Source organism: Vigna angularis, chromosome 10 (assembly GCF_016808095.1).
Source record: "Vigna angularis cultivar LongXiaoDou No.4 chromosome 10, ASM1680809v1, whole genome shotgun sequence".
In the NCBI taxonomy this organism is placed as follows: domain Eukaryota; kingdom Viridiplantae; phylum Streptophyta; class Magnoliopsida; order Fabales; family Fabaceae; genus Vigna; species Vigna angularis.
Window position 1 is genome coordinate 2,101,377 of NC_068979.1, and position 22,430 is coordinate 2,123,806.

General features: G+C 33.3%; 3 protein-coding genes across 3 annotated transcripts; all 3 read left to right on the forward strand.

Annotated features, from left to right (window-relative positions):
- Positions 1–416: 416 nt before the first annotated feature.
- On the forward strand, positions 417–3,048 carry LOC108320353 (1-aminocyclopropane-1-carboxylate synthase). The gene is made up of 5 exons (XM_017551741.2): positions 417–422; positions 651–818; positions 979–1,110; positions 1,224–1,384; positions 2,001–3,048. The coding sequence occupies exons 1-5, from the start codon at positions 417–419 to the stop codon at positions 2,980–2,982; spliced, it is 1,449 nt and encodes a 482-aa protein (XP_017407230.2). The 3' UTR covers positions 2,983–3,048.
- Positions 3,049–10,362: 7,314 nt separating this feature from the next.
- LOC108320319 (uncharacterized) lies at positions 10,363–16,382 on the forward strand. The gene is made up of 8 exons (XM_052869456.1): positions 10,363–10,561; positions 10,724–10,853; positions 11,539–12,246; positions 14,436–14,475; positions 14,595–14,643; positions 14,721–15,000; positions 15,083–15,215; positions 16,056–16,382. The coding sequence occupies exons 1-8, from the start codon at positions 10,429–10,431 to the stop codon at positions 16,128–16,130; spliced, it is 1,548 nt and encodes a 515-aa protein (XP_052725416.1). The 5' UTR covers positions 10,363–10,428; the 3' UTR covers positions 16,131–16,382.
- A 2,630-nt stretch (positions 16,383–19,012) lies between these two features.
- Positions 19,013–22,173, forward strand: LOC108320361 (mitogen-activated protein kinase homolog MMK2-like). The gene is made up of 6 exons (XM_017551751.2): positions 19,013–19,395; positions 19,486–19,615; positions 19,698–19,835; positions 20,016–20,348; positions 21,249–21,432; positions 21,542–22,173. Exons 1-6 carry the CDS (start codon positions 19,238–19,240, stop codon positions 21,715–21,717), a joined length of 1,119 nt encoding a protein of 372 aa, XP_017407240.1. The 5' UTR covers positions 19,013–19,237; the 3' UTR covers positions 21,718–22,173.
- Positions 22,174–22,430: the final 257 nt, after the last annotated feature.

Genomic DNA, 22,430 nt, shown 5'->3' on the forward strand with positions numbered 1-22,430 from the left:
AATTAAAGAGAGACTTAACATTATAATGGATATATAAGTATATTTAATGGATATATAGTAATATCACCATTCTAGAAGGTATATTTAATTTTAACAATATTAGATTTTTTTTTTCCATCAGACGATCTCTTCTGCAGACTATCTTCTCCACATAATTTGTAACCATTATCAGAGTCATTTTATTTTATTTTAAGCTATTAATGTAGAACTTACTTTCCTCATGTTATCTCCAAATAACTTAGTTAAGAAAGGTAAAAGGAATTGTAAACCGTAAACATGTATACATCGTATAGTATAGTTTGAAAATATTAAGACAGCAAGAATCTTTTCTTTTTTAAGGTAAATTGAAGATTGGTCACTGTCATGGTATTTTGTTTGATGTACTTAAGTATTGAAGGATTTAAAAAGGACCACTCATGGCGGTTTCCTCTGGCACAAAATTTCTTTTTATATTCAGTCAACCAGGATTTTAACCTTTGAAAATCAACGATCATGTGGTGGAATTATCTCTATAAATACCTTCACAGACTCGCCTTGTAACATCAACACACACAAGCACAAGTTAGGGCTTGAGCCAAAATTTTCCTACCACTCAAGAACAGCCCTTGCTTTTTCTTCACATTCAACATCGTTAAACAACGTAACTTGAGATAATGATGAACGAAAACCAACCTCAGTTACTCTCTAAGATTGCCACCGGCAATGGCCATGGTGAGGACTCCCCTTACTTCGACGGGTGGAAGGCCTATGAAGATGATCCCTTCCACCCCACCAAGAATCCTAACGGGGTTATCCAAATGGGTCTTGCAGAAAATCAGGTATATATAATCAAATCAACCTTCTTTTAATTCTCAGCTTCTGTGAAAACGAAAACTCATGGCATCATCCGTAATCATGGTACTACAAAACCCAACGAGAGTTTGAACAAGCTCACAGCACAAGCCAAAAATCTAATTTTTTATTTTTCATTTTTTGCAGCTTGCTTCGGAGTTGGTTCAGCATTGGTTAGTGAATAATCCGGGGGCTTCCATTTGCACACAAGAAGGAGTGCGTGATTTCAAGGCCATTGCCAACTTTCAGGATTATCATGGGCTACCGGAGTTCAGAAATGTGAGCGACGTACTAGGATAAACTGAAAAACCTTAATTATTCAAATCAAGCTTGCTATATATAATATAATATAATATAACATAATTAACTTTGGGTTGAAATTAATTCCACAGGCAGTGGCTAAATTCATGGAAAGAACGAGAGGAAATAGAGTAACGTTCGACCCTGAGCGAATTGTTATGAGCAGTGGAGCAACGGGAGCACACGAGGTGACTGCGTTTTGTTTGGCAGATCCCGGTGACGCATTTTTGGTCCCCACACCTTATTATGCAGGGTAATACTAACATTCATATTATCTTTGTTATCAATTTGCGTTTTTTTTAACATTCCAGCGTAATGTTTCGAGATTAGATGCTAAGTTAAATGTGGTCCATTTAACTAAGTGATGACCAAGACCTGGTCAAAAGCTTAACTAAATCACAATTAGTTGAACAGCATCAATCAACTCTCCTGGGTCAATAATAATACACCGTGATTTAATTATCCACTGTCTCTTTCTGATCTTTGTTGTCACCCCTCACGACCAAAGACTAAAACATGACTCCAAATTGACACGCAAAATTAAGTTTTTTCACAAAACTATATTAAGATTCTATTGAAAATCACCTTCTGTTCTAAACCGTTTCTTCATGCATAATGCTTAACTTGGATAAATGTCATATTAAATTGTCACTTTTTATTCAAAAAACTTCGTACTAAAGTGAGATTTTAAATATTATTTCAGCGGTATGATATTTCATGACATGAGAATTGACGACTTCTGCATGTTTTATAGTTTTTTCTTCTTTCTTTTTGGTTGTGTGCTATTCATCTCTATAACACGACAGAATTCGATTGACCCAGATTCTATATAAGCTGTAATAATAATTGAATTGATTTTCCTATTGCAGTTTCGACAGGGATTTAAGGTGGAGAACGGGGGTTCAACTTGTTCCAGTTATCTGCAAAAGCTCTAACGATTTCAAGTTGACGAGGAAAGCATTGGACGAGGCGTACGAGAAAGCCAAAGAGGACAACATCAGAATAAAGGGGTTACTGATTACCAATCCATCAAACCCACTGGGAACTGTGATGAACCGAGAAACTCTAAGAACAGTGCTGGGTTTTATCAACGAAAAACAGATCCACCTAGTAAGCGACGAAATATACGCGGGTACGGTTTTTTGCTACCCTGAATTCACGAGCATCGCGGAGGTAGTGGAGGAAGACAAAGACATCGAATGTGACCGTGACCTTATCCACATTGTTTACAGTCTTTCCAAGGACATGGGGTTCCCCGGTTTCAGAGTTGGCATCATATACTCTTACAACGACGCAGTGGTCAGTTGCGCTCGGAAAATGTCTAGCTTTGGGTTGGTGTCCACGCAGACACAGTACCTTATGGCATCGATGCTTTCTGATGATGAGTTCGTGAAAGGGTTTCTGGAAGAGAGTGCAAAGAGGCTTGCGCAAAGGTATGGGGTTCTTTGTAGGGGTCTTGAGCAGGTTGGCATAAAGTGCTTGGCGAGCAATGGCGGACTATTTGTGTGGATGGATTTGCGTGGTCTTTTGAAGAAGGCGACGTTTGAGGCGGAAATGGAGCTGTGGAGAGTGATCATTCACCACGTTAAGATCAATATTTCCCCTGGCTCTTCCTTTCACTGCTCTGAGCCAGGGTGGTTCAGGGTCTGCTATGCCAACATGGATGATAGAGCCGTGGAGGTTTCTCTGGCGAGAATGCGCACCTTTGTTCGTCAGAACACAGAAACAAAGAAGAAATCTTGCAGCTACAGAAAGTTGAGTCTGAGCTTCTCATCCAGAAGGTTGGATGATTTTTTGGTGTCACCTCACTCACCTTTTCCTCAGTCACCTCTAGTTAAAGCCTCCACTTGATGATCCTAAGATTGATTCTTGCTCTAACCAATGACATTACACATACTGCTTCATGGATATAATAACTCCATGGTCTTCGTCTTTTTTAACTTGCAAGCAATGGAATTGATGGTGAAAGTAGTTTTTTATATCATACAGGGTTTGTATGGTTTTTACTTTTACTTTACTTTGGTTTGGATGATTTATGTATATCTGTTATGTTATGCAGATTGTAAGGTCAAGATTAGTATTAATAAATGTCTTTATTTTTATTTTGCCTCGTAATGTAATTTCCCTTGAGATGATAATTAGATGGTAACATATATTTCGTAATGGTAACTAAAATTGCTTTATATTTTATCGTTATGTTACACGATGAAATACAATTAAAAAATCATGTTTATTTACTTTTATAAAAGTAATCTAATAAATTAATTGATGAAATGCAAAGCATATAAGGAAATTAGCAAGTTACCTATGGACTAATAATGGATATTTTTCTATGTTTAAATAAGATTTTAAAAAATAAAATTAAAATTATATACACTAATACAATGAAGAATTTTGACATCAATTTTTTTTATACTATATTTCGATTTTCTAATTGAAGCATATCCGAATGAGATTAAAAATGAGACTTTTAATTTTGATTTTTAACTAGTCTATACTTTCATAATAGGTTTCGTTCACAACTGAAGCCAAAAACAAAAAAAGATTGAAAATAAAAAAAATAAACTTTCAAGTAAATAAAAGGCTTTGATTTAAAAAAAAATAAAAATTATTCAATTATATGTTTGAGTTTCTTGAAAAAACTTAAGTCTATTCTTCTTTACATATTTTGTATTTTCTATAACTCAAACCTATTAGAGATTTTTTTAAGAATTTTTTTTTTGTTTTTCTTTATGTCTATATTATGAACTTAGAAAAAGCAAAACAATTAGAAATATCCAAACATAAATAAAATATATCAAGCATTTAAAAATATACATTAACTACATAAATTTTTAAGATGCAAAACACTGAAAGTAAGAAAATGATGCTACAACAATGTTACCTTAATACAAAACTTGAACCCGAATGATGACACAAAATGTATTTTAGGAAAAACATAACGAACCTTAACAAAATAGAAAAAAGAAAAGTGAGGTAAAAGAGAATGAATGAATGAGCCAACGATGGAAATACAATGACATTCGTTTTCATATTAGGAATGGAGAAATGACAATGGTGTTAGCGTCTTCCAGTTGCAAAGAAAACAAAGGAGTTCTCAGTGTTATAATGAAACAAATACGAACTTTTAAACATCCAAAAAAATAACTCTAGTAAAGAAAAAGGTTTCGATTCTTTGTAAAATTAAACCTAAAACCAAATCTATTATCTGAAATAGATAAAATTTTAAAATAATAGTGACATTTTTTAAAACTTTAAAATAATTTTAGACATTAAATCTTTAAAAGAACTGTAGTCCATATTTGTGTGAAAAAAAATTAAAAATGTTATCATATTTTAAAATATTTCTTTTTTTTTAAAAGAAGTCTATTAGATGATTTCGAAAGTGTTTTTTTCTAGTAATAATAACAAGTTATTATTAATTTAGTTACGTGTTTTAAAAAAAGTAGGATTAAATATGTTTTTAGTCTCTAAAATATCATGCGATTTTGAGTTTCATCCATTTTCGAAAAGTTTGTTCATTTTCGACTTCTTAGTTTTAAAATTCTAATTTTTAGTCCTTAAAACTGAACGGCTTTAAGTTTTCTTTGATGTGGCAAACGACAAACCACCTGTGATGCCAACTTTCCTTGTCACGTTTGTTGTTTTTTTTCTCTCTCTCTTTTACTACTCATCAACAGAGCAGCGTCCACCGCTTCCGATAAAGTCTCCACTACCGTCTGCAGCCACCACCACATCGGCTTTCGCTGCCGTTGCCTGAAGCAGCCTCTTGTCGGTAGAAGAAATTCACTCCGGCCAGACAACACCATCATCACTATCGACATTGCTCTCCTCGGCACAAGCCAACCAAACTGAGGTCTTTCTTCAAATTCCCAAATTGCAAATGATCAAAAGCTGCAGACTGCAACAAGAACATGTTTACTCTTTATCAATGTACAATTGTATAAAACTCAGTGTAGGCTGGGTGATGATGAGGACACTTAACGTTGTTCAATTTTAAAGACTAAAAATAAAAGTTTCAAAACTAGAGGATGAAAATGAACAAACCTTTTGAAGAGGGACGAAACCCAAAATCGCTTGATAATTTAGAGAGTAAAAACATATTTAACCCAAAAAAGTATGAAACTTAAAAGAGAAGTTTTTATCGTAAATAATGAATATTTTAATTTATTATACAAAAATATATTAAATAGATAAAAATTTAAAATTAAATAAAAGTATTTGAATGAAATGTATTATTTATGTACTGATCTCCTCTAGTCACTAATGCAGAAAGCGCTTTAGACGTCTGTTATTTTGGCCTTTTGACGTCTGACATGAACCCGACAAAGGGGGCCGGACGTCTATATATTGTAGACGTTCGGCCCCCTCCAAGACGGACATTCAAAAGGCTGACAAGTGGAGTTGAAGAGTTTATTGCTTCAGCCTTTTGAACGTCCGTCCGGCCCCCTCCAGAACGGACGTTCAAAAGGCTGAATCTTCAACTCTCCCGTCAGCCTTTTGAACGTCCGTTAGAGGGGCCGGACGTCTACTATATTATAGACGTCCGACCCCTCCAGGACGGACGTCTCCACACTCAGTTATTTACATTTATGCCACCGGTCAATTATTTACGTTGGGGTTTTGATAGACGGACGTCTATGGGGTGACGTTAAAGGTCAATTCTACACTAGTGAGTAAGAATGATCTCCTCCCATTCTTACTCTTAAATTCGCGCATATAAATAGAAATGTATTATTTATGTACTAATTCACACGCATATTAATGGGCTAACCCACTCGTTGTGTTTACATCCTGCAATTGGTCTAGGCCAATTTAATTTAAACACTTAACAATCTATCTTACGATAGCTTGAACATTTGTAGACAAATATTTGTAGGTATGTATGAAAAAAAATGTATTATATATTTGTAGACACTATATTTTCTTATATATTTTATTTTATCATTTTAGAGAAAAACTCCCATTTTGTTTGTTATAGATAACTTATGTTGTATATAATTAAAATAATCTATTTTTATTGTGTTTACGTGAACTATAATAATATAACTCAAATCATTTAAAATTATCAAACCAATTTTAAATCTCAACTTTTACTACGATTGAGTTTAATTCATGAAGTTTTTTTTTTTATTTTCGTCGAAAATCATGCTTAAGAAAATTGAGTTGATCACGTGATGAAATAGTGATATGTTTTCACGTCACTGACTACTTTAATTAATTTTGACTAATTATATGTTACACAAATAAATTTTTTATAATGTGAGTTTATACAAACAGTACTTAAAAGGATGGAACTTGTCATAGTGAACTCTGATCTCTCCTCTCATTTTCTGAAATATACCCACGTGTTTTAACCGCTTTTTAATCTTCAAACACTGCAACGAAAGATTCTCATACAATCTTCCATCAGCAATCAAGAAGAAGCGCAGTCAAAATCTCAATTTGTAAATAAATAAAAAACAAAACCAAAAATTCTTTCCTTTTTTTTTTCAAGGGAAGGGTATGTTGAATTATTGTGATTGGAAAAGTCAGTGATAAAATGATATTGGCTTGTTCATTTTTCTCACAATCTGCCGTTTTCTCTATTCCATGTTGAAATTTTCATATTGATAAAGTGTCACTAATTTATAATATATAAATAAATACAAACTTTATTTTAAGTTGATTTTTTAATTGAGTTAAATTTAAAATTTATTTTTTTATTAAGATATTGATTGATTTAATGTGATATGGCAGCCCATTTTTCATGCATAATTATGATTGTTGTTTTAGCTTTTGTGACTTTTGAGGGTTCGATTAGAAACAGGGGAAGGAGGGGTCCATATGAATGACTCCACCACCATACACTACTGTAGTAGTAGCAGCAGTAGATAATTAGTATGGATAATGTAGTTTGATTGATGAAGATGTAAAGAAAGAGGCAATGGTGGAGACATTTCATCCATGACTTAATAACTTAACCAACCATGCTTATAAAGGCAATGTCCTTAATAGTGTGTATGTGTGTTTTTCCTCACTAATCACTGCTTAAAAATCCAACTGGGGCTGACCCACATGAATCCCTCCAATATTGCTCCTCCTTAAAGCTAAGTACAATGATTTTCCTTTTCATTTCCTCCCAAAGGTCTATTTTAAAAATCATTTGTATATTACTTTCAAAGCTTTAGCTTGCGATTCATACAAGCAAATATCACTTTCCTCCCTTCTACATCAACTTGGTGGTTCATTCGCATCAATCAACCCTTCCTTCCCTTCCCTTTCGCTAACTATGTATATTCCATATACGTATTCATACAAACCTTTCAAATGCCATATTAATACTTTTTTTCCTCTAACTAATCAACACCCAAAATAAACTCATTTTCTTCATCTCAATATTCTACTTACAATATTGTACTTAATGGACACATTAAAAACTGTTGAAAGTCTCACATCGAATAAACATAAAGTCAATTTATATATATATATATATATATATATGGGTGCAAAACTCAGCTTACAAGCTCATTTTGTAAGGTTGAGTTAGATTTAAAACCCACCTCTTGACATGGTATCAGAGTCAGGTTAAAACCTATCCTACCGACATTTGTTGTTTGTTGGGCATATGACTTAAAGTTCACTTCTTAACAAAAACATGATCAACAAGGTCTATTAATCTTTATTCTAAAATAATCCAAATTTATGTTTATTAGAACTATACCCACGTATCATAATTATTATTCCAATAATAACATTTAGGTCTACAACAAACACTCTTACTAACTTAAGCATCAAAAAGATTTTTAAAGATGTATTTTTTCTTTCTAAACAATTCCAATCATAAGAGCATTCAAACAAACAAACAAACTCATTTTCTTCATCTCAACATCTCACCATTGCATTCTACATGCACTATGATTACTAAATTTTAAAAATAGCAACTCATGAACTTATACATTGATGGATTGAAGGGTGGGAAGAAAAATGGAAGTGATTGGGGGCATAGAAGTTAGAAGAGGGAGTCTTAATGGAATGATTATGAAGAGAGAGAAATGATATTGGAAGTGTTGGAAAATCTTGATGACGAAACGAAGATTGAGGAGATTAGTGAAGTTGAGTGCATGGGTTACTTTAAGAGGCAATGTCATTGTGTAATAGGAACATGATCTCAGCTGCATAACTAATGGGGCTTTTCGATGGAGGTATCATTGAAACACGATAATAGCCCACTTTAGGCTAAGCCGACACTCTGTCTTTCCTCAATGTACTACTGCTGTGGGTCACCTCTTCCCACTTCCCAGATCATCCTCTTATCTTTCCATATCTTCTTATGTTCTTTTTTTCTCTCTCCTCTAAAACATCTTTTTTCATAATTGAGTGCCAGATATTTTTTGTTATTATATGAAAATAAATTTATCTAAATCTTAATGTAGTTGATAATTCTGGTTTGAGGCTTATGTGGTGGTATGGTATGGATGATGAGCAATGATTATAGGTTTTATGTTGTAAAAGTTGCAGCTGGTGAAATCTAAAACCTGAGATTTAGAAGTCCCATTTAGGCTATTAACTTTAATTGATGTCAATCATGTCACTTATACACGTTTTTCCAACACCACTAATGAAATTATTATTCCTTCTTAATTAAATGAAAAGACAATCAAGTCAAAATAATTAGTAGCTTGGGCTTGCTTAAATCATAAAACAACAACTCATTTTTCAGTCTCTCTCACACTTGTTCTATACATTATATTGCTTTTGAAGATTCTGTTGGAAGAAACAAATATTTTAAATGTCAATTTCTTTCCGAATATATGAAATTTACGCTATCCCACCTGCCACTATCACCAATACATTTAGTAAATACTATGATAATACTGTTCAATCAAAATTAAATCAAGAAGTAATAATTTACATGTTAAAATATAAATATATAATTAACATCGAACAAAAGAAATTTTTAATGTTTCTTTTTAAATAAATGATACTTTTTCAGACACAAATCTTTTATATTTATTTAACATTATTTTTACTATGTGATTCTTCATCGCCTAAAAAAATTATTCGAAATTTATTCAATTTCTCATCCCGATGTTCGTATGGTTAATGAAAGTGAACCTTATAGCCTATCATATTGAGGTTATAAAACTATATATATGAACGACAGATTTGAAACTGAACTCACCACATATTGTTAAAAGACAAAATTATTTGTTTCCCATAGCATACCATAATAATGTTGAACTCAATGCCACCACTGTAGAACCAACTTTCCTCCATGAGGTTGGGAGTTATATGATAGGCACATGGTTACTTTTTCTTTCAGTGTCTCAGGAATAAGAATATAATATCTATTTTAAAAACTATATATAAAAGAGAGAGCGAGAGATTATGGTCTCTATAAATACATCAGAATAATGCAGACTTCAAAACAAAATCAATTATGCATGACTGAGGCTGTAGAATAAACATTGCTTAAAAACTAAAACAACTTTGTTCAAATTGTAGGGTAGTTAATTAACTATATGTATTCTGAAATTCTGGCCTATATTATTCCATTAAAAATGCAAATCATTATCTTCATTGAATAAACACAATCTTGATGTAATAATAAAGCTTAAAAATGATTTTGTTATTTTAAACAAGCATAGAATGATCAACAGTTTCAGCCTATCATACTTTGGTCATAATTTTTATAAGAAAATAAAAGGAAAATAATTACTCATCTTACTAGTAAGTGTTTGATTTGATTTATTTTATGTAAATAATTAGTTTTTTATTTTAAGAGAATGTACTATTAAGAACGATCACTCTCAGTGAGCAATTGCTGCTATTGATGAAATGACGTTGCTGAATAGTTTGAGACAGGGGAGCGCATGAAACAACCGGCAATATTCTTTCTCTCGTTTTCATCTTCCGCTAGCAATTGGGTTGTTATTAATTTTGGGAGTTTTGTGGAAGTGGGAAAGAGTTAAGTGTGTGAAGAAAGTTTGGGTACGTAATACTACACATGTACGTAGAAATGCTGACACTATTACAAGCACAAGGTTGATGAAACGTCGTTTTAGGGTTAGATGGAGATGTGGGTCCCACTCGTGGACCCCATCAGGTTGTAAATGTCGGCTCTTGCACTGTCTGCTTCTCCTCTCTCTTTTAAAGGATGGCAGAGAGAGAGAGAGAGAGAGAAAGAGATTGCATACAAATTAATCCCCGCATTTGATCGAGGCAATAAGAGGCCACTGAGGAAACATTTAAGACTAAAAGACAGGAATAGAAGGAGACTACATAGGTAGCTACAAAAGAAGTTAAGAAATTAAGATGGGTCACCATTCTTGCTGTAACCAACAGAAGGTTAAGAGAGGCCTTTGGTCTCCCGAGGAAGACGAGAAGCTCATCAGATACATTACCACTCACGGCTATGGTTGCTGGAGTGAAGTTCCAGAGAAAGCTGGTCTCTCCTTTTATCTATTTATCTATTTTTATATCAAAAATATGTCTTCTTTCCTTCATCATGTATGGAATTGCCCTAGCTAGACTTGCTTTTTTGTGATGAAATCAACCCTTTTCTTTTATTTATTTATGATTGATGTTCATTCTTTGGCCTGGCTTCCAGGGCTTCAAAGGTGTGGCAAGAGTTGTCGCCTGAGATGGATTAATTATTTGAGGCCTGATATTAGAAGAGGAAGGTTTACACCTGAAGAGGAGAAGTTAATTATAAGTCTTCACGGGGTTGTTGGCAACAGGTTTGAACCACACTTCATTGTACACACTATCAACCATTTTTCATTATGATCACTGCATTTTCCGGTTTGCTCTTGCCATTTCTTTCCAATCACTACCTTGTATACTTGTCTTTCTTCTTTCTATCAAACACCAACCCTAAAATTTTCATATTGATCAGTATGAAAGGATATTTCAAGAAAGAAACTATGGTAATGGTTCAAATTAATTGGAACACGATCAATCACAGATAGTATTATTATGCAGTTAATTTTCCATAGAACGAGCAATTAGAAATAGAGTTGAGACCTGTAGCACTAGTTATGTAACTCATTCATAGGAATTAGTCGTAATTAAATCAGCCATAGTTATTAACGAATCAATCTGAAGGATCATGCCCGGAGCTACAGTTTTGGAGAAGTTAAGCAGGCAATTTTGTCAGTTGAAATTTACTTGTCTGTTTTCAGTGTGTGTGCACTCACAGCCTCTCGTGTCGACATTCATTCTAATACTACTTTTTCTTGAAGCAACTAAATTGTTATTTTATTATCCATTTCTTTCCACGTTTTTCTCAACACATTTGCTTCCAAATTACGATTCTACGCGAGACATCTTAACTAAGAAGATACTGTTTTTAATAATGTAAAAACATTATATAAACTCGATTAATTAACTATACATGTTCTTTCTTTTGCTTGGGAAATGCAGATGGGCGCACATTGCAAGCCACTTACCAGGTAGAACTGACAATGAAATAAAGAACTATTGGAATTCTTGGATCAAAAAGAAAATTAGAAAGCCTTCGGTGACTTCATCAATCACCACTACACAGAGTGTGGATCACCACCCTCAGTTCAATTATAGTTCCAACCAACTAGATCACTTTGGCAACCAAGACAACGTAACAACAAAACCAGCGGTGCAAGAAACCATATTTTCCTCGACGTGCCCTCTATTTATGTTTGACACTAGTTCGTTAGACCACGGGACAACAACAGTAGACACCACCAATGTTCGAGCAGAACTGTTCCAAGATTCATTGGGTTTGAGCAGCGAAACGTGGAACTTGAGCCACCACCAAGTCCATCATGCTCTTCCTCCTCAACCAGCACAGGCAGCAGCAACTTTTACAGCAGCTACAGTGATGGATAGTACGAATTATCTGCCACCATTGATAGAGAATGTGGAAAACATGGTGCCAAACATGGAAGTGCAGGGTTGTAGTATAGACGAGGAAGGAGAAATGGCACTGGAGTGTTTGCGGAGACAAGAGTTGAATGAGTGGGTGGAGAATCAACAACACTGTCCCAGTTTTCTTTTCTGGGACAGCGTTGAAGGACAACTTGGGGGGGAAGAACTAGCACCAAACACGTCAAATATTGGAACCAATACACTTTCACCTTTTCCTTCATCTTTATGACTGAGATCGAGGACTGTCCCCACTGCTCTTTTTCTCATGCCCCTTCTAACCAGGAAGAGCTTTCAGAAATGGTCCAGGCCAGCCTGAAACTTATGCAGAGATTGCTTTTCTTCTTTTCATTTTTTTTTCCAACCTCGCTTTCGATTGTTGATTGGAAAAAGATTGCGAAAAAACGAGTGAAGATAATATTATTCTATATATATAAATATAGCAAAGAGTGTTTATTGAGTGTTTGACATGGAAGAGGATACTAATAAAGGCGATTGGCAGCAGCAGGAAAGTTTGATTTTGAAGATATGGAAAAATATTGAATTTGTTATTAATTTGACTGTACATTTGGTGTTTTTTGAATGAGAATATACAATAATGGATTTGCCTTTTAATTTTGACTGTCTTGTTTTTTTAATGTAACGACCAACTCCCTGTCCTCTCTGTCTTACCTTACCACGCATGCACGTCCCAAAAGATTTTCATTCTGCACTGCAAGTCTTCCTTTTGGAAATGAAATGTACCTTGTGCTTAAAGTGCTAACCAACCATTATTCATTCGCTAACTATATATATTTTCGTCATCTCTACTCATCCACTCGATAAAGCAATGCTAAATAATTTCATACATTTACTTTTCTTTTCTTTTCCAAAATTCATTTTTCCTTTTGCTCAATCATTCTCTGTTTAAGCTTCTTCCTGTGGAACTCCTACTTAAAATATGGACAATGGTATGGTATATTCACATCTAAACATTTTTCACATCTATTTAATATTATCCATCATTACTTTACATTTTTTTTCTTTATCTTTTTAATTTTTTTATTACTGTTTTAGCCTTGAATATTAAATGGTTGTCATCAAACTACTTTTTTTTTTCTTAAGTATATCCAATATGTATTAACCACTGCTTCGTGTTTTATTTTGTTCTTTCGAGTATTTTTTAGTATAAAAAACGCATTTGAAGTTGTAACTTGTTTTTTTATAATTTTTAGTTAATTTATTTTTTTAGTTAATTTATTTTTTTAGTTATTTAGTGTGTTTTTTTTTTCTTTTTAAGTATAGTTATTTGGTGTGTTGTTTATAACAAATGTTGTAATTTATTTGTTACAAAAATGAAAACAACACGAGATGTCTCAAAATACTTAATTGAGAGCTTTACACAGTAAAGTTGAAAAAACTTCTTATTATAATTGGTCCTGATTTGGATGAGCAACTTATATTGTTGAACAAGAACATGAGAACACTGTCCTACAGGACATTTCTTTGCTCACAAGTTATATTGATCAAGTAACACATGTTGTGGAAAGACCATGTTAGTAGAATTGAATTTCGAAATTCAGTATATTCCTAAATTAAATTTCAAAATCCGATAAATTCTTAATCTAAATTCCAAATTCCAGCACATTACTAAACTAGATTTCAAAATTTGAAAAATTTCTAAGTTGAATTTTAAAATTTTATATATTTGAAATGTATGACACTTTAAAACCAAATTTCGAAATTTAGACACTCATATATATTGGATTTCAAAATCTGGTATTTATTCTAAAACAGATTTTCCATTCTTCAAATTGGATTTCAAAAAATTATAAATAATTACGAACGTTTAAAACTAAAAAAAAATAATGTAAATAAAGAAAAAGTAAATAAATACATAATTCTAAGCTTCAACCAAAATGAAGATGAAAAACGAAATCCAGGAAGAAGAACCTATACGAAAGGAAAAGGAAAAACACTAAGAAAAGAAAAACCAATTTGAATGTTTCGTGAGAATGATTTGAGGGTAATGGAAGAAGCAAATATAATTAATTTAATAATTTATATATATTTTTATAGGATTATAATGGGCAGCTCGAGAAGTAAATACATGTGGGTAAGCAGAAAATGCTTAACTAATTAATTTAATAGTTTATATATATTCTGTAAGGTTATATTGGGCATGACAATGATGTTTTTGTTGTAGAAAGAAGAAAGTGTGGTTGTAGGAAGAATAAGGTGGGCTGATTACAAAGCAAAGAAACAAATGGGCTCTCATAGGAGTCCATTCGCTGGAGTAAGTCACAGGAAGGCTTGAAACTGGGGCAACATATAGCCCAATTCAATAGTTGTATTACATGGAGAGAAGTCTGCTATAAACCATAGAAAGCGGAATTAGGGTTTGTATCGCAGCAAGCGGCAAAGGCATAGTGAGGTAGTAGACATTCTCTCCGTCGCCGCTGCACCGTAGCAACCATGGTATCTGAACTTCATGCTCTTAGCTGTTTCTTTCGTGGATAAAGATTGAACATTGCTTGCATTGTTGGAATTGGTTTATGCAAATACTTACTTAATTTATTTTCCATTAATTTGTGAAGATCATTTCCGAGAAGAACCGTCGAGAGATCTGCAAATACCTCTTCCAAGGTCCGTTAATGTTCTCTCGTGTCGTTTTTTAAGGTTTGTGTCGTGTTAAAATTGTGACGTGGTTGGTTTTGTTTCAGAGGGAGTTTGCTATGCGAAGAAGGACTTCAATCTGGCAAAGCACCCAGATATTGATGTTCCAAATCTGCAGGTGATAAAGCTGATGCAGAGCTTCAAGTCCAGGGAGTACGTGCGCGAGACATTTGCTTGGATGCATTATTACTGGTTCCTCACCAACGATGGAATTGAGTTCCTCAGAACATACCTCAACCTTCCCTCGGAAATCGTGCCCGCTACTCTTAAGAAGCAGGCCAAGCCCGCCGGAAGACCATTCGGTGGCCCACCCGGTGATCGCCCCAGGTAATATGCCGTTGTTGTTCTCGCTATATCTTCGAATTGTGATATTGGTGTGTTTGATTTGACTGTGATTTTCTTTGAACAGGGGCCCACCTCGCTTTGAGGGAGAGAGGAGGTTTGGTGGTGATAGAGATGGATACCGTGGAGGTCCCCGGGGACCTGGTGGTGACTTTGGGGACAAAGGTGGAGCTCCTGCTGACTACAGACCTTCATTTGGGGTAACTTATTGCAACCTATCAATCATCATTATGTTTCTAATAGTTTATTTATTTCCTATTTTCAAATATCTTTATTCCATATCTTTTACTTTATTTTACGGTTGTCCATGGTTCTATGTTGGATTTCTATATTAGCCATGGTCCACCTAAATTAGTGCGAAATTTAGTTTTAGATACTGAAAGAGACACAACCACTGTTATAGCACTGGAACGAGAAAATAGAGGGAAAATTAGGATAAATTTGTATTACAAACAATGAAATACTTTCATATTTTCCGATTCTCCAAAGTGGATCCTTCGTTTTAATCTGAAAAGAGAAACTGTGGTTTCTTTTTTTATACCCCAATTGATGTAATAGACTTGTACATTAACCATCTGACGATGATACCGTTATCTGTATAAATTGATGACTTGATGGATAAGCATTCTAGGATGAACATATTCCGTTGAAGAATATGTTGCGTTACCAATTTTCATAGTGTACCATTTTGTTCCTGGGTTTCCCAATTTTTTAACTTTCTTTATCTAATTATTACGATTAGTCAGGAACCTACTTTTTATGATTACTTTTATAGTCAGGAACCTACTGTGTTGCTTATGGCTTCTTGTTTAATTCATGCTGGTTAAGTTAGGCCTCTGATTTAGACTTCCTTTAAATTGTCGTTCTATCTAAACTCGTTTCCGTTTGAAGTTGGAAGTTATATTGGATGATTTGAGACAATTTCTCATTTATTTTTTGTTACAATTCTTATTCTGATAACGAATTCGTAGTAGCTGTTCTTATCTGGGTTTGCTTAGTTTTATTCCAAGTCTGAAATGTATGCTTGACTCTATTTTCAGGGTCCTGGTGGAAGGCCTGGTTTCGGTCGTGGTGCTGGTGGTTATGGAGCACCAACAAGTTCAAACATTCCTTGACTATAATTGATATGTGCTCAAGGTTGTTCAGTTTTGGCTGTCATTCGAGTTAATCTTAGCTACCCTCGTTCCAAAGTAGTTTGATCTGGCTGACATTTTACTTAAGTTATTTATACAATGAAATTTTTTGTCCTGAATTTATGTTTGAGGTGTGATGCTTTGGGTAGTGAGAATGGGCTGTTGTAAACTGGCTGGGTAATGGTGCAATTGATTTTGGAAGTGAGCATTTATAAAAATGTTTTTAATTGGATATATCCAACTTTAAAGATATTTAACTATATGATTAATCTATGCCAATAATTGAATTCATGTTTCAACTCTTTTGTTACAACTAATATAGCCCAGTGTTTTGTATCATTGAATGCCAATGCGGTCCTTGTAACTAATAACTGTTCTCAGAACAGGCTAAATGGATGTGAAAATGTATCATGACCTGAATTTGAAATATACAGTGGTTATTTTAGGCATATTTTCCTATGATGTTAGGCTAATTGTTTAAATTTTTAAATCACCTTAATGTACATAGTTGTTATTTTTTTGATTGAGTTGTTTCATATGTAAACTATAATGACTGCAGGTGTTTTAATGCAGTTTCATTTCTTAAATGAAATTTCCGTTTTTTTAACTAATAATAGTAATTGCTATTATTAAAATGTTGGATTCGTTCGTCTATAGGTTAGGCGTAATCCCACATTCTTTGCCCATTGACCATGTATTGACAGTCTACCATTCTAATATTTCAAGGAATTTGTACTCTCATTTTCATTTATTTGAAGTATGTAGCATTCCAATGTTTCATGCATTATTTACTCTAATTTTAATTTATATGAAGTATGTTGTTGCTTTTTAATCTTTAGGCTTAAATTCACTAACTTCATGTTGTTTTGAGGGTGCATTTTGGTATGTATAAAATTTTAACTACATATTTTAGTCAATAATAAATAGAAAATGTTAATTGTTAGATTAAAACTTGTCGTTAAACTTTCCCACTACTTTTTTGTGACAAAAAAATTAAATTCTTATTACTAATTGATATTTAGTATTTTTTTTTAACAATTGGAAGACATTAATCACTAACATAAAAATACTTAATTTATATATGTAACTAAAATTTTGTGAAGATTGAAGTTTCACATTCGTAAAACTATACAATCAAAATGGATTTAAGCATAAATTTTTATGTTAAGAAATTAGTGTTATGTTGAGAAAATTTTATATTAAACTCTATCGTCAACTAAAATTTAAAATAATAACATTTAAACAAAAGTTGCATTAGCTTTACTATGTTAATTTTACTTTATATCTGTTTTTGCAAATATTTTGTCAAAACACATTCCTTATTTGCTAGAAAGGGGAATGGAAAATAATATTGGTGGCTTGATTCAGGGATGAGAGAAGGAAAAAAAACGGTGAATCTACATTATTATTTCATTAATTTTCATCTTACTCTTTTAAAAAAAAAACTTAGTTTTTAAAATATGTTTTTTCATTTATTTCAATTTCATCAAACAATTTAACATTAAATTTTATTCTTATCTATTTATCCTTTCTCAATTGATTTTTATAATTTTAAGTTTGATTTGGACTAGTGTTGTCAGGAAAAGACGTAAAATTTAACTAGAAGAACAAGTTCTAGATAGTTCAAGGGTTTTCGAGACCTAAAGTAAATTTAATAATAAGACATTTTATTTAAAATTTATTTTTTGGATTTTTTATGTAAAATTATTTATTAAATTATTGTAATTAGTTTCAATTCATATTTATCTGCTTAAGTGGAGAATTCATCTTTTATATCCACCAAGAGCTTAAATTTTAATCAAATTCTAATTTAGTTAATAATTTTACAATTCGATCAACACAAAAAATTTCATAAGTTAAAAAATATAGAGAAAGCAAAATCAAGAAAAGGAAACATATTTCTAATTTTTAATTCTAATACAAATAAAATAAAAACATTAATCACACAAATAAAAAAAATACTAAGATAAAAATATTGATACACATATTAAAATTGATTATAAAATAATAAAAATAGCTAATTATTATTTTTATCTTAAACTAAATTATAATTTATTGAAAAAATAATTTAACTCATTAAATATATTTTTAATATTAATGAAATTAACATATACTTTAATTAAATTTTATTCTCAAACCTAAAGTTTTAATTAATTTAATAGAAATATGTTAGCATTTGAGACTTTTTTTTTTCTTAAACAATTTTATAATTAATTTAATAAAGATATATTAGTATTAAAAAATTATTAATTTTCGAAAACATAATTTTATAATTAATTTAATAAAAAATGTGAATACTAAATTTTTTTTTTGAAACCTTTTCTTCTTTTAATATAATTTACCCTTATACCAATCCCCTAAACAAGTGGTCACTTAGTTTGCAATTTGAGGTGACCTTTGAAACACGAACAGAGTTGGAGGACTACTCTACAATCTTTGGCGTCAAAATTAGATACGCTCAATCGCTTTTGTTTACAACTACTTCATATTCAATACTCACTTGGCGGCGAGTTTCCATGGTTGAAAATTTACATTCCAATTATTGCCAAACAATTCATCCTTACAAAACCTTAGACTGAATCTGATTACAGCCTTTGCGATTTGGTCAATTTAAAATTAAATTACAATTTGAGAGGACTTTGTCTTTCAGTAGCAAGTCTTTTACGAAATCGAAATGGTAATCAGCTGTTGGCAGTTAAATCATTTAGATAAAGAAAGACAAGAATTAGGAAGCGTGATTAAACACGGAAATTAAATTAGTTTTTTTAAATTATAGTTAGGTGAAGAACAAGACTGATTAAAATATTTTGGTTGTGCACTTCATACTCTGACATTAATATTTAACAGTATAGACAGACCAGTTGGAGAAATTGAATTGGAGAAAGAGCAAGGAATAATTAATGTGAAATGGAGGAGTTGGTGTTTGAATTGAAAAATAAATGAGCGAGTTCACATGATGATTTTCAAAAGAAATAAGAGAGAGAGAGAGAGAGAGAGAGAGAGAGAGAGAGAGAGAGAGAGAGAGAGAGAGAGAGAGAGAGAGAGAGAGATTTGGCATTTGCAGTGCGTGGTTGAAAGTTAATTTGAAGATGAGTAGCAAAGGAAAAGAGGAAGAAGGGATTAAGAAGGTTATGATTCACGGAGGTCGATACGTGCAGTACAACGTTTATGGACACTTGTTCGAGGTACCCTCCAAGTATGTCCCTCCGCTTCGTCCCATCGGAAGGGGCGCATACGGCGTCGTTTGGTATCTATGCCCAACAAACCCTTTTTTCTTCTTCTTCTTTCTTGCTTCGATTAATGGTACCTTACTATGCTATTCTTTTCTTTCTTTCAGTGCTGCTGTTAATTGCGATACGCACGAGGAAGTTGCCATAAAGAAGATTGCTAACGCCTTTGACAACATCATTGACGCTAAACGGACTTTGAGGGAGATTAAGCTCCTTCGCCACATGGACCATGAAAATGTTCATTTTCTTCTCTCTTTTTAATAATCTCTTTTTATTTATATTTCTCTTTCTCTGTTTAGTAATCACTGTTTTTTCGCAGATAATTGCTGTTAGGGATATCATACGACCTCCAAGAAAGGATGCCTTCAATGATGTTTACATTGTTTATGAATTGATGGACACTGACCTTCACCACATTATTCGTTCTGATCAACCTCTTAACGACGACCATTGTCAGGTTTCCCTCCGTTCCTATCGTTGCCTTTTTCACTTTTGCATTGTATTCATATTTTCTTTGAAAAAAGATCACAAAAAATCCCCATTCATTCTGTTGCTGACAAATTTTGAAGTGATTAAGTCAACCAATGTAGGTTAAATAAATTAAGCACGGTACTAATGGTTCTTGAAATTTGTGCAGTACTTTCTATATCAGCTTTTACGGGGGCTGAAGTATGTGCATTCGGCTAATGTCTTGCACCGAGATCTTAAGCCCAGTAATTTGCTTCTGAACGCGAACTGTGACCTTAAAATTGCTGACTTTGGTTTGGCAAGGATAACATCTGAAACCGATTTCATGACGGAGTATGTGGTCACCCGGTGGTACCGTGCCCCGGAATTGCTCCTCAATTGTTCGGAGTACACCTCTGCAATTGACGTTTGGTCTGTTGGTTGCATATTTGGTGAAATTTTGACCAGGGAACCCTTGTTTCCTGGGAAAGATTATGTTCATCAACTAAGGCTTATAACGGAGGTATGTGTTATGGTGCTTCCTTTTGAAATTACAGGTTGCCGAAGCTTTCTAAATAATGTACTGCAGTACCTCTCTCTGGCATTAGTCTCTTGGTTGTAAATTTTTTCGTTCTTAAGAAACATGTTTACACTTATGAACCCTGTATCTTTTGACCTTCCAGACATGCTTAATGCTCCCAAGTTGCTGGAAACAAAAAGCCATTGGTTTTCATTTTGTACTCCTTGTTTTCTTACCCTTACCATCACTGCTCATTATTAGCTAGATATTTAACTTTGTGAATTGGGTTCTGTGAGGATTACAGACTCTGATTGCATAGAAATAGAAAAATCTGTTGTCCAGAAATGGCACCCTTCACCTTAAAGAAGTACAAAACCATGCAGTTAAAATTTTCTTCCGGTTTGATTGTTTACTTTTCCATTCTAGCTATTACTAATTGAAGTGTTATTCCTAGATTTTCTTACAACACTTTCACAACATTGTTTTTCTTATTTTATCTTTATGCAACTAACCATCTTAATCCACACTTCTATCTCTTCTCATCTTGACTTTCTCCTTGTTGTGGAAATGGGAGTGAAAAATAATTTGGAAATAACATTACTCTTGTTAATTTACTATTGTTCATAACTGGAAGGTAAGCATTGTTAATGTTATAAAAAGCCAATATCTTTAGCATCGTCGTGGTTTTGTTTATAAACCAACATGTTTGCTGCGTGACATAAGTTCCTGTAATATCTATCCAAACCTTCTACCCTTTCTACACTAGGGAATAACGGAGGGTTTATATTTCCATCTTTGAATGTCATTGTTAGAAAATGGAGGGATTGCATAAGCCGATTTTGCAGTTATGTGTAAATTAGTTGTAACTTGACACTCTTGTTATGTTTTCCTTTTGCTTAAAAGTTATTAGGTTCACCAGATGATGCTAGTCTTGCATTTCTCCGAAGTGAAAATGCTAAAAGATATATTCGACAGCTTCCCCATTATAGGAAGCAAAATTTCTCGGCTAGATTCCCAAGTATGTCTCCTGAGGCATTGGATTTACTAGAGAAGATGCTTATCTTTGATCCCAACAAACGCATTACAGGTATGCCTCATGAATTATGTTTCAAGGATGTATTTTTACTTGCTTATTATTGAATGTAAGTTCATATTTGTATATACACTTTTTGTAATATTTCACTTATTTCCTCCAGTTGATGAAGCACTGTGTCACCCATACCTTTCATCACTTCATGACATCAATGATGAACCAGTTGGTCCTGGGCAATTCAATTTTGATTTTGAGCAGCCAACATGCACTGAAGAGCACATCAAGGAGCTCATCTGGAGGGAATCAGTGAAATTCAATCCGGATCCACCCAGTCAGTAATTCTTTCTTGAATAATGATCACCTGACCACTCTTGGTCTTGGGTGTACATCTGGAGAGACACGGGAAGAGGGAAAGATAAGTGATTCATATGATTGATGATACAATGAGTGAAGAAGGGAAATAAAGAGAAATGATGGGGGTGTAACGTGTGAATCTAATAGTTGAGTGACAAGGGAAACATTAGTATTCTTTCTTATTAGGATATTGTACCATGATACACCTCTTCACTTAAATACAGTGCCTGTCCACTATTCAGATTACTTGCTATGTATAGAAATTCAGAAAGTTTCACTGTTGTAATCTAGTCCTAAAGCATTCTGGATAAAAACCAAATGAGTAATCATTAGGAATCAAATTGGTAGTCAGGGTTTAGGGAAACAATTATGATGACAAATATGGTCTGTCACGGAGCCTTTTGCTTATTATTTATCATTAATTTTTTGTTCCGGTTTGAATGTTTGGATCTAGCACCATTTGTTTCACATCTATTATGTCTGGCTTTTTACACATATAGAGTGTACTATCGTTTCATGGCTACGCTAGTTCACTATACCAGAGTTCTATATTCCTGTTATCCTTAAGAGTTGGACCAACAATGTTAATCTTACGATGAGACTAATTTCAAACGCCATAGTGAAATATGGAAGGTAAGCATTCACGATGAGACTCATTTCATCAACTTACTTTTTCAATGGAAGGTAAGCATTCACAA

What these genes read in the sequence shown, in the direction of transcription:
- LOC108320319 (XM_052869456.1), top strand. Translation starts at nt 10,429, where the DNA reads ATGGGTCACCATTCTTGCTGTAACCAACAGAAGGTTAAGAGAGGCCTT. An exon ending in TCACCTTTTCCTTCATCTTT is followed by an intron (nt 12,247 to 14,435) that starts ATGACTGAGATC and finishes ATAGTGAGGTAG; the next exon opens with TAGACATTCTCTCCGTCGCC. An exon ending in CTGCAAATACCTCTTCCAAG is followed by an intron (nt 14,644 to 14,720) that starts GTCCGTTAATGT and finishes GTTTTGTTTCAG; the next exon opens with AGGGAGTTTGCTATGCGAAG.
- LOC108320361 (XM_017551751.2), top strand. Translation starts at nt 19,238, where the DNA reads ATGAGTAGCAAAGGAAAAGAGGAAGAAGGGATTAAGAAGGTTATGATT. An exon ending in AACTAAGGCTTATAACGGAG is followed by an intron (nt 20,349 to 21,248) that starts GTATGTGTTATG and finishes TTTGCTTAAAAG; the next exon opens with TTATTAGGTTCACCAGATGA. An exon ending in TCCCAACAAACGCATTACAG is followed by an intron (nt 21,433 to 21,541) that starts GTATGCCTCATG and finishes TATTTCCTCCAG; the next exon opens with TTGATGAAGCACTGTGTCAC.
- LOC108320353 (XM_017551741.2), top strand. An exon ending in TGGGTCTTGCAGAAAATCAG is followed by an intron (nt 819 to 978) that starts GTATATATAATC and finishes CATTTTTTGCAG; the next exon opens with CTTGCTTCGGAGTTGGTTCA. An exon ending in GGCTACCGGAGTTCAGAAAT is followed by an intron (nt 1,111 to 1,223) that starts GTGAGCGACGTA and finishes TTAATTCCACAG; the next exon opens with GCAGTGGCTAAATTCATGGA.